Source organism: Chiloscyllium plagiosum, chromosome 10, assembly GCF_004010195.1.
Source record: "Chiloscyllium plagiosum isolate BGI_BamShark_2017 chromosome 10, ASM401019v2, whole genome shotgun sequence".
Classification (NCBI taxonomy): Eukaryota; Metazoa; Chordata; class Chondrichthyes; order Orectolobiformes; family Hemiscylliidae; genus Chiloscyllium; species Chiloscyllium plagiosum.
In genome coordinates, this window is record NC_057719.1 from 44007243 (window position 1) to 44022476 (window position 15234).

Sequence of the window (15234 nt, forward strand, 5' to 3'; positions counted from 1 at the left end):
ATGGGTTGGCGTTTTTACAGGGGGCAGGATGGGAGGAGGTGTAGTCCAGGTAGCTGTGGGAGTCGGTTGGTTTGTAGTAGATGTCCGTGTTGATTCGGTCGCCTGAGGTAGAAATAGATAGGTCGAGGAAGGGGAGGGAGGAATCTGGGACTGTCCAGGTGAATTTGAGGTCGGGGTGGAAGGTGTTGGTGAAGTGGATGAACTGTTCAACCTCCTCGTGGGAGCACGAGGGAGCGCCGATACAGTCATCGATGTAGCGGCGGAAAAGGTGGGGGGTGGTGCCAGTGTAGCTGCGGAAGATGGACTGTTCCACATATCCAATGAAGAGGCAGGCATAGCTGGGGCCCATGCGGGTGCCCATGGCTACTCCTTTGGTTTGGAGGAAGTGGGAGGATTGGAAAGAGAAGTTGTTCAGGGTGAGGACCAGTTCAGTCAGTTGAAGGAGGGTGTCAGTGGAAGGGTACTGGTTGGTACGGTGGGAAAGGAAGAAGCGGAGGGCTTTGAGTCCTTCGTGATGGCGAATTGAGGTGTACAGGGACTGGATGACCATGGTAAAGATAAGGCGTTGGGGACCGGGGAAGCAAAAATCGTGGAGGAGGTGAAGGGCGTGGTTGGTGTCCCGAACATAGGTGGGGAGTTCTTGGACTAAGGGGGACAGGACCGTATCGAGGTATGCAGAGATGAGTTCGGTCGGGCAGGAGCAGGCTGAGACAATGGGTCGGCCGGGGCAGTCAGGTTTGTGGATTTTGGGCAGGAGGTAGAAACGGGCGGTGCCGGGTTGTGGGACTATGAGGTTGGAGGCGGTGGATGGGAGATCCCCTGAGGTGATGAGGTTATGGATGGTCTGGGAGATGATGGTTTGGTGGTGGGAGGGGGTCATGGTCAAGGGGGCAGTAGGAGGAGGTGTCCGCGAGCTGGCATTTAGCCTCAGCGGTGTAAAGTTTGGTGCGCCCAACTACTACTGCGCCCCCCTTGTCTGCCGGTTTGATAGTGAGGTTGGGGTTGGAACGGAGGGAGTGGAGGGCTGCACGTTCCGAGGGTGAGAGGTTGGAGTGGGTGAGAGGGGTGGAGAGGTTGAGGCGGTTAATGTCGCAGCGGCAGTTGGCTATGAAGAGATCGAGGGCAGGTAAGAGGCCAGCATGGGGTGTCCAGGTGGATGGGGTGTGTTGGAGCCGGGAGAAGGGGTTGTCAGAGGGTGGGCGAGAATCCTGGTTGAAGAAGTAGGCACGGAGGCGAAGGCGGCAGAAGAATTGTTTGATGTCACGCCGCGTGTTGAACTCGTTAATCCGAGAGCATAGGGGAATGAAGGTGAGGACACCTTTATGAATTTCTCTCACGATTCTATCATTCACCTCGCCAAAGCCCACATCACTTAGGGCCTGATAAGGTTCCACCCTGTATTTCTACCAGAAAGAAAATTCAAACAAAAATAAACTGAAAGAAAAAGTAAAATAGAGAAATGAGTAGGAAAGTATTCAGCTCACCTATATCAGGCTTCAGAAGTTGGATCAGCTAAAAATACAATGACACTAATGTAATCAGTGTCCATAAATCAGTATATGAACAAAGAAAAGTGCAGGCATATGCAAAAGAAATGTGAAAGAATTCTTTAGATTAGATTAGATTAGATTACTTACAGTGTGGAAACTGGCCCTTCTTTTATTCTATCTTACAAAAAAAAGAAACAATTGACTTACTTTAAATGTCTAATCTCATTTTTGAAGCTGGCCAGAACAGCTTGGTGGATTCCATTCTTTGTTATCACGAGCTCGTTCTCCAAAGCCAGGGTAAGTTCTGTCAGGTTGACCTTCCCATACAGATCAAAATCCAAGGTCTGTAAACAGTGAGCACTTATGTTGGCCATCATGTAGAATCCAGCAAGCACATCACCATTAATGAGAGGCATGTAATTCTCACATCCATTCAAAGCGATCATAATAAAATGTAAACAAGTTTGTACAATTAAGCATTTTTTCACCCAAAGATTTTCATCTGTTGTCATACCTTTAGAATTTCAAGGCCATTTTCAATTCCTTCATCTTGCCAGGTATCCAAGATCTGATCTGCTGAAGTGTAACCTGTCCCATCGTCCAAGCATGAAAATAGACGAAGGCCAATAGTACTAGTCATAGCAGATGGGGTAGCAGTGCGCCGGCCGCTTTCATCAAATGGCTAACCCAGGAACAGGAAAAGAAAAATACAGTGACTTTACTTACTGATTTGAACTTGTGACTTAGCAACAAGACCTGTTTAGCTGGCCTTCCAAATGTGCTGTAAAGCCTCCCCCTTACCCTTGCTATATGAATCTGAACTCCCATACAGAAATGACATTGGTCTCAGCATCTGTCCCTCTCACCAAGGAGTTCACTGGAGAAGCAAATGAGGAACTGAAGACATAGATTCCCAGGCATCACCATATGATTAATTACCAGATCTACTGTGGGTGCAAATCCCACACCATTAGAAATTGTCATGTCTGAATGAAGTAAATGTTTCATTCCACAGTTCCCGTCCCATTTGCACTGACAGAAATTTCAGCATCTGGGAGAGGAAAGATTGAGCTTGGCATAACCAGAACTTCCAAATTCTCAAACTTAGTAGGATAGGGAAATGTTTAATCCCATTAACCTGTTTCACTGATACACTGAATGCAATTTGTGTTAGTTCTCTTGTTTGACTACCAACTCCATGAAAACTATTATATATTAAAAAAAATTGCAGATGCTGGAAATCTTAAACAAAGAAATTGCTAGAGAAATTCAGCAGATCTGGTAGCATCTATGGAGAGAAAGCAGAGTTAATGTTTCAAGTCCATTGACTCTTCATCAGAACCTCTTCAAACTATTAAAAGGGTCTGAGAAAGCAAAGGCTTAGATCACCTCCACTTAGTAAATGAAAATTGGGACCCAGGTTTACAGAAGGGTTGTTCATACCCACATCTCCCAATTATATTGTCAACGTTCTTCAAGTTTAGATAATTTTTCCTTGCCTTTGCTCCCCATTCCTCCTAACTTTTTTCCATTTACAAACTCATCTTTCTTTATTCTTCCACTTATCTGTTGAATCTTTAGGCTAATTATAAACGATCTAAATATTTCAGCATGTATAGATACACTCTCACACTCCTGACTAGATGAGTGGCTTGGCTTCAGGAATGCAGAGGTGGTGAACTCAGGAAAAACTGATCAAGCGATAATGAGGAAGTATCGACAAAAACCTGATCAAGCGATAATGAGGAAGTATTGACAAAAGATTTTCTTCTTTCAGTGAAATGATATCAAGTGCGGAGTGAGAAAGTGATCTTGGAATTTTAGTTAAACTAATGTTTTAAAAAATATATCAACTGAAAAGTCAGTCCAACTGAATGCACGTATGAAACCACTGAAATACCATTCAGTTATCTAAGCTATCTTCATTACCTGCTGAGAGTGATGCCTCTTTAGTTGTCTGTAAGGAGTGGAAGCAGATGAAGGAGTTGATTTTTTAAAGATGGCATAAATGAAATCTTCAAGACGCATTAATCCATCTTGATCTAGTTTTTGAAATATGTCATCCAGAATCTATAATACAGAATCAAGTGTTCAAAATCTCAATGTAATAAAAAACCAACAAAGGTAACAAATTCTGTAGCTGTATAAAAACATAGCTTCTTTAAAACATATATTCTATTCCTATTTTCTAACTTACTATGTTTAATCACAAATGCAGAAGATCCTGCTTTCAGATATTATGATTTCACTTTATAGTTTAACTCAATAAAACTCTGAATTTGCTCAGAAGATCAAAATAGCCATGAATTTAGAGTCAGAGTCATTATTTCATGAGTTTATGTAATAATTTATTCTTTGCATTTCTCATGTTACATCTTTGCTGATCTGTTTATTGTCTCACTCTTACAATGAGTTTGTGAACTACTGGGGCCTCTGCATTAGGTTCTGTCAGTAAAAATTCTTAATAATGATAACCCAATGATGCATGTTCAGACTTTGTGGTGTTACGTCGAAGTAGCAAAATACAGCTTTGTCCCCACTGAGTTGCAAAACCGGGTTGCTATTTAGTTGTTCCACTAGCAGGGACAAAACACCAAAAGAAAGCTGACTGATAGGAGTTAATCCTGAAGGCCAGATAAACCACCATAATCTGGCTGAAGGAGAGCACTGGCAGATCTAAACATTAATCTCTGATGGGGAATAAATTTGTGTTGAAGAAACTTAAACTAGAAGTACTTTACAAAAACACAATGGGACTGTTAAAACAAAAGTAAGAAACCCGGGAAACTATAACTTAGACTTTGATTTGAATAATATTCTAACTTAATTATCTTCAGTATAAAATGAGCTGTTCTATTATTTTTGCTGTGCTATTTGCAGCATTGATTATATTTTCTATAAAAATAAATACATTTTATCCATTTACATAGAAACATAACAAAAATGAATCTGCCTGTCTACTTTGGATTCCAGCATCTGCAGTTTTGTTTGTCCCGAACCATATTAGGAAGACATACTGGGATCAACCAAAATCTTAGCCACTAGCAAGTATAGGGTCAATCCCATGGATTGTACTTTACGAAAATAAAATATTGAGAATTATAGAGTTCTTATAGTGCAGAAAGAGGCTATTTGGCCAGTCATCTGTACTGGCTCTCTAATCCTTCCAATTTACTGCCGGTTTCCTGTCTTTTCTCTGTAATTCTGCACATTGTTTCTAAATAAATAGTCGTCCAATGCCTTCTTCCATGCCTCAGATAATCTTACATCCACCACACTTCCAGGCAGTACATTCCAGATTCTAACTACTCACAGTGTGCTTTCTTTCATCTTGTCATAGAATCATAAAGATGTACAGCATGGAAACAGACCTTTCAGTCCAACTTGTCCATGCCGACCAGATATCCCAACCCAATCTAGTTCCACCTGCCAGCAGCCAGCCCATATCCCTCCAAACCCTTCCTATTCATATACCCATCCAGATGCCTTTTAAATGTTGCAATTGTACCAGCCTCCACCACTTCCTCTGGTAGCCCATTCCACACATGCACCACCCTCTGAGTGAAAATGTTGCCCCTTAGGTCTCTTTTATATCTTTCCTCTCTCACCCTAAACCTTTGCTTCTTTTGCAAAACACTTTAAAACTGTGCCTTCTGGTTATGTATTCATTTATGATTGGAAACAGGTTCCCTCTATCTGTTCTGTCCAGAGCCCTTAAGACCTGAAAGAATTCCATCAAGTCTCCTCTTAGCCTTCTCGTTTCCAAGGAAACCAGTCCCTATCTCTCCAATCTTTCCTCATAGTGTACCTCTCTGGAACCAACTTCTTAAATTTCTTCTGCACTCTCTCAATGCAGTCACATCCTTCCAATAATGCCATGTGCAGAAATGCAGCCTACCCATCAAATCTATCAATGTGTCAATTTGAGGTTTTGTGCTGTTCACCTCACAGTTAATAATTTTCTCAAGTTTTGTGTCATCCACAAACTTTAAAATTGCCTCTACCAACCAAGGCCTAGATCAGTTATGTATCAGGAAAAGCATGGTCCAATACAACCTCTAGAGAACTTTACTACAAACTTTCTTTCAGCCAATGTTATTGTCTGTTTCCTATTTCAAAACCAATTCTGTATCCAAATTATACTGTTCCTGTTATTCCATGACATATAGCATTCATCACAAGTTTGTAATGTGGCATACTGAAAACCTTTAGGAAGTCCATGTACATCACAGCAAAAGCCTTCCCCAAATCAAGCCTTTCTATTGCATCTTCAAAACCTCTGGCAAGTTAAACATGAATTTACCACAACTACTTTTGACTCTTCCAAATCAAATGACAGTTTTCCAAGTGACTATTAATTATATCATAAAGATATTTTTTCTGAAAGGTTTACTCTCCATACCACAAATCATATGTGCCCCACAACCCCAACCCCTCACCTGACTGAAGTAAAAATGACTGACTTGTAATTAATGGGCTGAAGATGACGTAAGGATTGCCTTTCATATTAGCTGACAACCTTTTTTCATAGTTCCTCTTTGCTTCTTTTATTTGGTTTCTCACCCCATCTTCTGAATCTTTCGTACCCAATTTGGTACTCAATTGTACTTAACAGCCTGATACCTGACATAAGCACACTTTTTCTTCTTTCACTTAATTTCCAACCCCTTTATCATCCAGTGATCTCTGCATGTGCAGCTGTTTTCAAACAGGAATATTTAATACCCAGACCCATCCTTTCTTGATCCAAGTTTTTGTTATTACCAATAAGGCAATATGCGCCTGTAAGTCCCCAGTCTTACTAACTATATTTTGTGCATTCACAAATATGCACACTTCATTACTTTCTCCCTTACTCCAACTCGACCTATTAACTTTCTATTCTCTAACTTGTGCCATTTCCCAGCATTTTGTGCATCTATGTTTACTGTTAAATATTCTCTTCTGGTTTGTACAATTCTGCTGAATTAGTTTAGAATATAATCTGCATTGGAATGTAAAGGAGTTCTTGAAGAAACAAAATAATCACAATGTTGAGTAGGTGCCGATTCCAGAGTAAGTCTACGTGGTATTTTGTGGAGGCAGCAGGTTGACGTGTGAACAGGGCAGGGTAAAAACAAGGACTGCAGATGCTGGAAACCAGATTCTAGATTAGTGGTGCTGGAAAAGCACAGCAGTTCAGGCATCATCTGAGGAGCAGTAAAATCGACGTTTCGGGCAAAAGCCCTTCATCAGGAATCAGGGCAGCACATTTCTGACCAGCTTCTGTTTTAACCACTAGGGGGTGCCAACATTCCTACCATGAAAAAAATATTACAAATGAAAACATTTCAAATTAAATCAACATTTGAACGTGCCCATGATGCACTGATGATGGTATTCCTTGTTTAATTATCCTTATAAGAATATCCAACAGCTGAATCAATTTAAATTACAAGTTGTCAAGAAATTATTTGGACTTTTGTGGTGCAGTGGTAGTGTCCCAACTCCTGAACCAAAAGACCTGGATTCGGGTCCCACCTGTTCTGGAACTGTGTAACAGCATCTCTGAACAGGTTCATTCGAAAAATAGGCTAAATTTAAAAAATGAAGGAAGTTATTCAAGGCTAAGTCATCTAAAATGTTATGTCTGTGCATCATATAGCAGTCCTAAGAAGTCTTCAAAAATAACAATTGTAAGCATTCTAGTTTCACTTTGATCTGAATAAAGCACATCCCATACTTTGCAATGTGATTGTTTGACAATTGCATGAGCACAGGTTTGCATTATTTGCAATAACCTGGTTACCGAGTTAAAAATAATCTCATTTTTGCAACACACACCCTCTTAAGATGATTTCCATCATATTGAATCAGAAATTCATCAAAACTTATGGGATACAAATTGCATTCATTATGTGATTACCTGAAAAACACATCAATCTGCACAGGCACTGTTCACTACTACTGCAACAATTCTTTCAGGTGCCCTAGACAGAGGTTAGGCATTAGGCTATTTACATATGGAAATTAGCAACCTAATGTCTGTTGAAGAACTTCCCCACATTGAGAAATGAGTTGTTGATGATTTGCTATAATATTAATGTTAAGAGGTTGTGCTGAGTATCCCAAGATATTTCTGGCCAAAAAGATGATGCTGAAAAGGTAATAGACTTCAAAAGTAAACTAAAATTTAAATTTGACAAATGAAAGATAAAGTTTGGTGTTCCCAGGTTACTAGGCAATCACAAGGATAATTCATTGAAAGTTGTTGAAATAGTACTGCGTATGAAATGCAAACATCAACCGTTCACCATATGGCCTTTATTGTAAACCGACATAACCAAACCAACACATTTGCAACGATGTGAATTCAGGGACGATCCAGCTAGTTATCAATGCACTCCATGACTCAATGTACAATGGCCAGAATGTTACGTCCTGCACTGGAAAGGCTGATTCTACTTTTTATGGCATCTCCAAACTTATCACCTTCTCTCTGGTTATGAAAACGGTCTTTGTATCCCTCCTGCATCATCAAGCTCACAAAACAATCTCTGACAGTACATCCTCTAATAATTTATCTCGTAACAGCTTCTGAACTAAATCTATCTCTAAACTTAGATAGAGTCTCTGAGCTGACTCCATCTTAAAGTCAATATTATCTTAATGAACTTCCACCTTTAACTCTGGGACTTTTTTCTGTTACCTCTGATCTATCTTCTATTTACTGTCAGATCTTACCTTTCTTTATGTAACCAGGCTGATGTCACTGGAGTTTTACTCAAGCTTTTATCCAATCACATTGTGTATTTTAGCTGCTGTTCTAGACCTATGTCAACTTATTTATGATGTTTCACTTTTTTACTTTTCTTCTTATCCATCCAAGACCAGTCACTTCTATCATCATGTCGTTTTTTTTATTTCTTCCATCTCTACCTTCCCAATTCCCTAACTCAAACTTTCATTACTCCTCATCGTTGCTGCTTTGGTTGCTGCTGTACCAGGTTTTTACGCTTCTGGAATAAGCCTGCCACTGCCATGTGTGCCTCTCTTGGCACTTCTGTGAAGACTCATTATGACAACCAAGCCCAAATGGCCCGTATTACTCTCCTGTAAAACATAATTTCAATTTGCCATTCCCTCTGCTGACTCTGTGGACCCTGCTTGAGATCAAGTCTCATCACCTCACTATTGGCTTCCCTCCAGAATTTCCTTTGGGCTCTTGATATCGATAAATATCACAGCTTGAAGGGAAAATTAGTTGATATTCCCTGTGTAAGTATCCTCCTGAGATCAGATTTCAATTTACCTTTTACTATGAAAAACCAATGTGGTAATGTCATGGGTCCAGTTATCCAGAAACCAAGGCAAATGTTCTGTGGACAATAATTTGAATCCTACCTCAGCATTCAATAAAATCTGAAGCTAAAAGCTAATCTATTGATGATAGCTGTACAAATCTAACTGGTTCATTAAGGTTACTTCGGGAAGAGAATTGTCATTCTCAACTCGTCTCCCTTTACGTGAATCCAAATCCATAGCAATGTGGTTGAAACTTAACTGCCTTTTGAAATGGTCTTAACAAATCACTCAGTTCCAGAGGAAGTAAGAAATAGGCAGTTGGGCTGGTAAGTTAAGGGAACTTCTTGGAAGAACTAAAAAAAACGGAGTTAAAAGTGCAAGTCTTCTTAAGCTATAGTGTTAGGTTTAGCAGCGCTTGCTTTGTTTACTTTATCTTGATATATGCAATCAAGTTTAGTTTAGTTAAAATCATGAAATCTTGTAGCAATTTTGTCAGGTAATTATTTGGTTTCCATGCTTCTTCTTTAAATGCTAACAGTCCCTAACAGGATTTCAACAGTCTAAATGTGCAAACTTGAAGGCAGGTTGCTGGGCAGAAATAGGTTATTCCCCGTTCAGGAGAAAAGTGACCAAATAGGAAGACCAAAAAAAATCAAAACCACCACTAACTAGCATCCCCCCCACACCCAAAAACAAATCAATTAACTGATCCCAAAAACACTCGACATTTAGTTTATTTAAATACTAGATGGCATTTTACCCATGGCTTTACAGCATTTCCTTCATCAATTTTTCAATTGCCAAAGTATATTATTTAAATTGTTCAAAGCACACCAACATGGTGAATTAAATTTATATCATCATTTAACATTATATGAGTGACACACCTATACAATAAATAGACAAGTGCTTTGAATATTGATTGCATCCTTCAGCTTCAGAAGATTTCTTAATCAAAAACCTTGATGTTTGCTTTTTTTGATCTTACCAGTATAAAAGGTATTTTTCAAAGGCTTACTTTATCTTTAGAAGCACTTCAATAAAGCAAGACAACTACATGTTACATTTCTCCAATAATCCATTTCAAAAATGCATTTCTGTGCATAGGGTGCACAAAGGACTGAAAAAGATTCAGCATATTAAGATAACATTCAATTTCTAAAATTTATTTTCAAGAATCATTTTGAACATTTTCAAATGACTGACTTGGAAAGCAATTCAAAATTGTCAAGTTCGTATATCCTCCTGAAAAAAGCAAAATGTGTAAATAGCTTTATTTAAAACTTCCAGGTGGATTGTATACCTTAGCTTTTTATTCACTGGAACTGTCAGGCTCCACTGAAAACAATTAAAAGACACACTGAAACATTTCTCATCTAAACACACAGCAGGAGGGATAATAAAGTGAGGCAGTGTATGCTATAGCACATTGAAAAAGACTTTGGGCAAAAATATTCCAGCATGATGTGTACTAAAGCTACAGTATAACCCTCATTTCTAGCATGTTTCAAGAAAATCGTTTTCTTACTATCAACTGTTATTGTGCAATTCAGTGGAATTAATATAAACCCACATTTGATCTAAACACACAGACATTATTGCAATGAGTTAGAACTCCTAAGACAAGCTGACTGAAAAAAATGTAAATTTCACAAATCATCCACAAAGGCTTTCACACAAATATATCAGCTTTTACTAATATACAATTTTGAAACAACAATTATAATAATAAAATATTTCAAATTGGTCAGTATAAATCATTACAAATACAGCTTTCCTTTCAAAAATCAATATTTACCTGACAGAAATAGAAAACATTATAAGTTTTCTAGATTCCAGTGACGAGCTTACATACTATAAGTACATATGTATCCAGGTGAACTTAAATTATAACCTTTTTATGATCTTTAACTTCTGGTCCTATGTCTGTATCACATTCCCAGCATTACAGATGTCAGTCTTCAGCCAATTTGATTCACTCCATGTGATATCAAGAAATGGCTGAAGACACTGAATATAGCAAGGGGCTATGGGCCCTGACAACATTTTGGTAATTGTACTAAAGATGTGTGCTCCAGAATTTGCTGTGCCCCCTGGGAAACTGTTTTGTTCCATCATGAAGACTGGCATCTAAGCATCAGTGTACAAAATTGCCTGGATACATCCTGTGCACAAAATGCAGTAGAAATCTAACCCAGTCAATTACTGCTTTATCAGTCTAAACTCTAGCAACAGCAAAGTGATGAAAGGGGTTGTTGACTGGGCTATCAATTTGTACTTGCAATGGAATAATCTGCCTACTGATGCTCAGTTTGACTCCGACTGGGCCACTCAGTTCCTGACCTCATTATAGCCTTGGTTCAAGTATGGGACAAATGAACTGAACATCGAGGTGCCTGAGCTAAATTGGAGTCAATGGAAATCAGGGAAAACACTCCACTAATTGCATTCATACCTGCCTCAAAGGAAGATGATTGAAATTTTGGAGGCCAATCATCTTACCACCAAGATATCTTTGCAGAACTGCCTCAGGATAGTGCCCTATACCCAACCAGCTTTAGCTGCTGCTTCATCAATGGCCTTCCCTCTAACATAAAATTCAGAAGTGAGGATGTTTGCTGATGATTACACAATGTTCAGTGCCATGTTATCTAAGATTACAAAGAGATCTTGATCACTTGGGCCAATGGGCATAGGAGTAGCAGATGGAATTTAATTCGGATAAATGCAAGCTACTGCATTTTGGCAAGATGAACAAGGGCAGGATTTATACAGTTAATGGCAAAACCCAATGCTGTTGAACAGCGAGACCTCGGGATTCAACTATATTATTCTTTGAAAATTACCTCACAAATAGACAGGTTGGGAAAGAAAGCATTTGGCACACTTGGCTTCATTGCTCAGACCATTGAGTATAGGCCTTGGGACATCATGTTGTTGTTGTACAGGATGTTGGTAAGGCCAATTTTGGAGTACTGCATAGAGTTCTGGTCACCCTGCTATAGGAAAGATATTATTAAATTGGACAGGGTGCAGAAAAGATTTACAAGGATGTTACTGGGACTTGTGGTTTTGACTTATAGGGAGAGGTTGGATAGGCTGGGACCTTTTTTCACTGGAGAGTAGGAGGTTGAGGGATGACCTTATTGAGGTTTATAAAATCATGGGGGCATTGATAAGGTTCATAGCAAAGGTCTTTTTCCTAGGGTGGGGAGTTCAAAACTAGAGGTCATGTTTTTAAGGTGAGAGGAGAAGGATTTAACAAGGGACCTGAGGGGCAATTTATTCACACGGAGGATGGTTTGTATGTGGAATGAACTACTAGAGAAAGTGATAAATGCAAGTACAGTTACAACATTTAAAAGACATTTAGACAGGTACATGAATAGGAAAGGTTTAGAGGGATAACTGGTTAAGTTGGACTGAAAGGTCTGTTTCTGTACTGTATGATTCTATAACAATGCATGATTCCTCAAATACCAAAGCAGTCTATGATCACATGCAGCAAAGCCTGGACAATATCCAGGATTGAGCTGGTAAGTTGCAAATAATACTTTTGCCACAAAGTGCAAAGCAGTAACCATCTCCTTCAGGAGAAAATCTAATCATCACCTCTTGACGTTCAACAATGCTACAGATTCACAGTTGCTGAATCTCCTACTATCAACATCCTAGTGTTACAATGGACGAAGAACTACCCAAATGAAGTAGTTGCAAGAATACGTCAGAGGCTAGGAAATCTTTACCAATTAACTCACCTCCTGTCTCCCCAACACATAGCTACCATCTCAAAATCAGGAGTGTAATGGAATACTCTCCATTTGCCCAGGTGAGCACAACTTCAACAACATTCAAGAAGCTTGACTGGCACCTCATCCACCACCTTCAACATTCTCCACTGATGCACAGTGGCAACAATGTGTACCATCTATAAGGTGCATTGAAGTAACTCAAAACTACATCAACAGCACTTCCCAAACCAACTAAAACTGCCAAATTGAAGGACAAAGGCAGCAGATACATGAGAACACCATCACCTACAAGGTCCTCTCCAAGCCACTTGCCATCCTGACTTGGAAATATATCAGTGTTGCTTCTCTGTCACAGGGTACAATATCCGGAACTCCCTTCCTAACAGCACTGTGGGCATGCTTGTGTGCCAAGACTGCAGTGGTTCAACAAAGCAGCTCACTACCATCTTCTCTAGGAAAATTTGGGGGTGACCAATATGTGCCAATGTAGCCAATTATGCCCACATCTTTATAAACAAATAAAAAGAAAGCAAATGGTTACATCTGAAATGAAGAAATTGTGTTGCATCAAAGTTTCACTGTTGACTCTCACAGCTATACAGAGTATTACAATCAGAAGTGTCTAAAGAGATGGGGAGGAAACAAAAACATGTATTCATGGAAAGAAATCAAGTAATTCTTGTCCATATCTGACAAGAGAAATCAGAAGTGATCTATCACTTACTAGTTGATAATCTGCTTGGTGGGGAACAAGTACACAGTTTATCTTTGGAAATGGAACTTAGTATTGTTTCTGTTTACATTTAAAATAAAAAAACTATACTCCTTGGAAAAAGATTGAAAACCTTTCAAAACCATTTTCATACATCCATTACCAAAACCGCATACAACTCAGATGACCTCACCTCTGCATCTACATTCTGAAGTCCACACTGATCACAAATAGAGATCAGCTCTTTGCTACTCAAGTAGCTGTCTTTGGTGACTCCGAGTTCTTCGGAAACTGCTTGAAGTCGTTCTTCAATGTACTTGGGGTCAGCATCAAACATGCACTGGGAAGTGTTCAAGTCATCCGGGTTCCAAAATCTCAGCTGACCTGAAAAACATATCATTTTTCTACTTGCTTATTGCATACTGAAAATAAAGTCAATGAAAGATCAAAAAAAGGATACATTAATAATCAACCACAAATGTGCTTTTGGAGTAAGGATATTAGAATGGATTTGCTAAGGCCACCTATTTGGCTATTTATTGTTGTATATGATAACCACTGTAATTCTATACTTTAATCACATTTAATTTTCCACTCTAGCTTGTCATTTGACAATCCAATGTACTGTTTTTAACTGCACTATGTAAACCAAAAAAACTATCATGAGGCAAGGGAAGTCTCAGAAGAATCAAAATGTTTAAGAAGGTAGTTAATCTATTATGAGTCCATGACAGATAGAGGCCATCCTGCCCATAGAGGCTGCCCATCCAGCCCTCTGAAGCGCATCCTACCTTCTATCCTCTGAAGAAATATTGAGCTGGATTATAAAAACCAAGATCTGAAAGTGGAAATTTAAAATCTAAATTTGTTTTCATTTTCTGACACTTTCTGGAGTTTGTAAAGTTGTTTCTAGATATTCTTCTATCTCAGCCAATTCCTCTACCTAAGTGATAGTCAAGTAGTGACAGTCAATCATAATGTTTGCATTACCAAGTACATATATATAGAGCCAGAGTCATACATGGAATCTGAATCTATACACACGTAGTGAAGCAATTGATTGATTCACACGTGTTTCTGGAGTAAATCTCAACCAAGCTGAAACAAGATGAATGGATTTGAAACCAAATTTATACTTCCAATTTTCAGAACTTACAATTCATCATCTGGGTTCCCATTTTGTAAAGTGGTCCCAGAGTAATATTGTTACATTGTTCACCACCTTTATTCTTGTGCATACAAATGTAATAATGGCAAATAATATAGGTTCTTGATTCATACAGAGTCATCAGTTACAACCTTGACAACCTTTCTATGGCAAATTAAGTGATCTCAGTTAGAATGGCGGGGCACTAATTGGTGATCTCAGTCACAGAGGAGAGAAACTCTGCACTTCACTGGCAACTAATTCCTGCTTTGAAATACATTTATTGGTATTGGGTGAGGGCAGTATTGACTTGAATTTGAATACTGCAACATCCTAATCATCATATAGACAAACTGTCTCACGTATGATCGGTGGATTACTCAGCAAGAATGACTCAGCAAGGAATCAACACCACGTCTTTATGGAACGGACAGCCAGTCCATGAATGAGCAATGCAGAATAATTACAAGGAGGCAAGAAACAAATAAGTTAGGTCCTTTCTTATTCAATTTTCCCTTTCTTGCTGTTCCTCCATCTGAACCCTTAACATGACTTAACATTTTGGCTATAAGTACAAAGAACAAAGAAAATAACAGCACAGGAACAGGCCCTTTGCCTGTCCAAGCCTGCACCAATAGAGATCCTCTATCTAAACCTGTTGCCTCTTTTCTAAGGATCTGTAACCCTCTGCTCTCTGTCCATTCTCTCTAGATACATCCTAAATGATGCTATCCTGCCTGCCTCTACCACCTCTGCTGGTAACGCGTTCCAGCCACCCACCGCCCTCTGCATAAAGCACTTACTACGTATATCTCCCTTCAACTCTTCCCCTCTCACCTTGAACTCATG

The 15234-nt window shown here is 39.2% G+C and overlaps 1 protein-coding gene across 5 annotated transcripts in view; it reads right to left on the reverse strand.

Annotated features, from left to right (window-relative positions):
- nin (ninein (GSK3B interacting protein)) overlaps window positions 1-15234 on the reverse strand; it is a 187398-nt gene that overhangs the window by 52009 nt on the left and 120155 nt on the right. For all 5 annotated transcript variants that reach the window (XM_043697621.1, XM_043697620.1, XM_043697619.1 and 2 more), the window contains exons 6-9: window positions 13432-13622; window positions 3420-3560; window positions 2005-2172; window positions 1698-1834 (exon numbers count right to left, since the gene is read on the reverse strand). In XM_043697621.1, the coding sequence (XP_043553556.1) occupies window positions 1698-1834; window positions 2005-2172; window positions 3420-3560; window positions 13432-13622 (637 nt within the window). The remainder of the gene's footprint in view (window positions 1-1697; window positions 1835-2004; window positions 2173-3419; window positions 3561-13431; window positions 13623-15234) is intronic.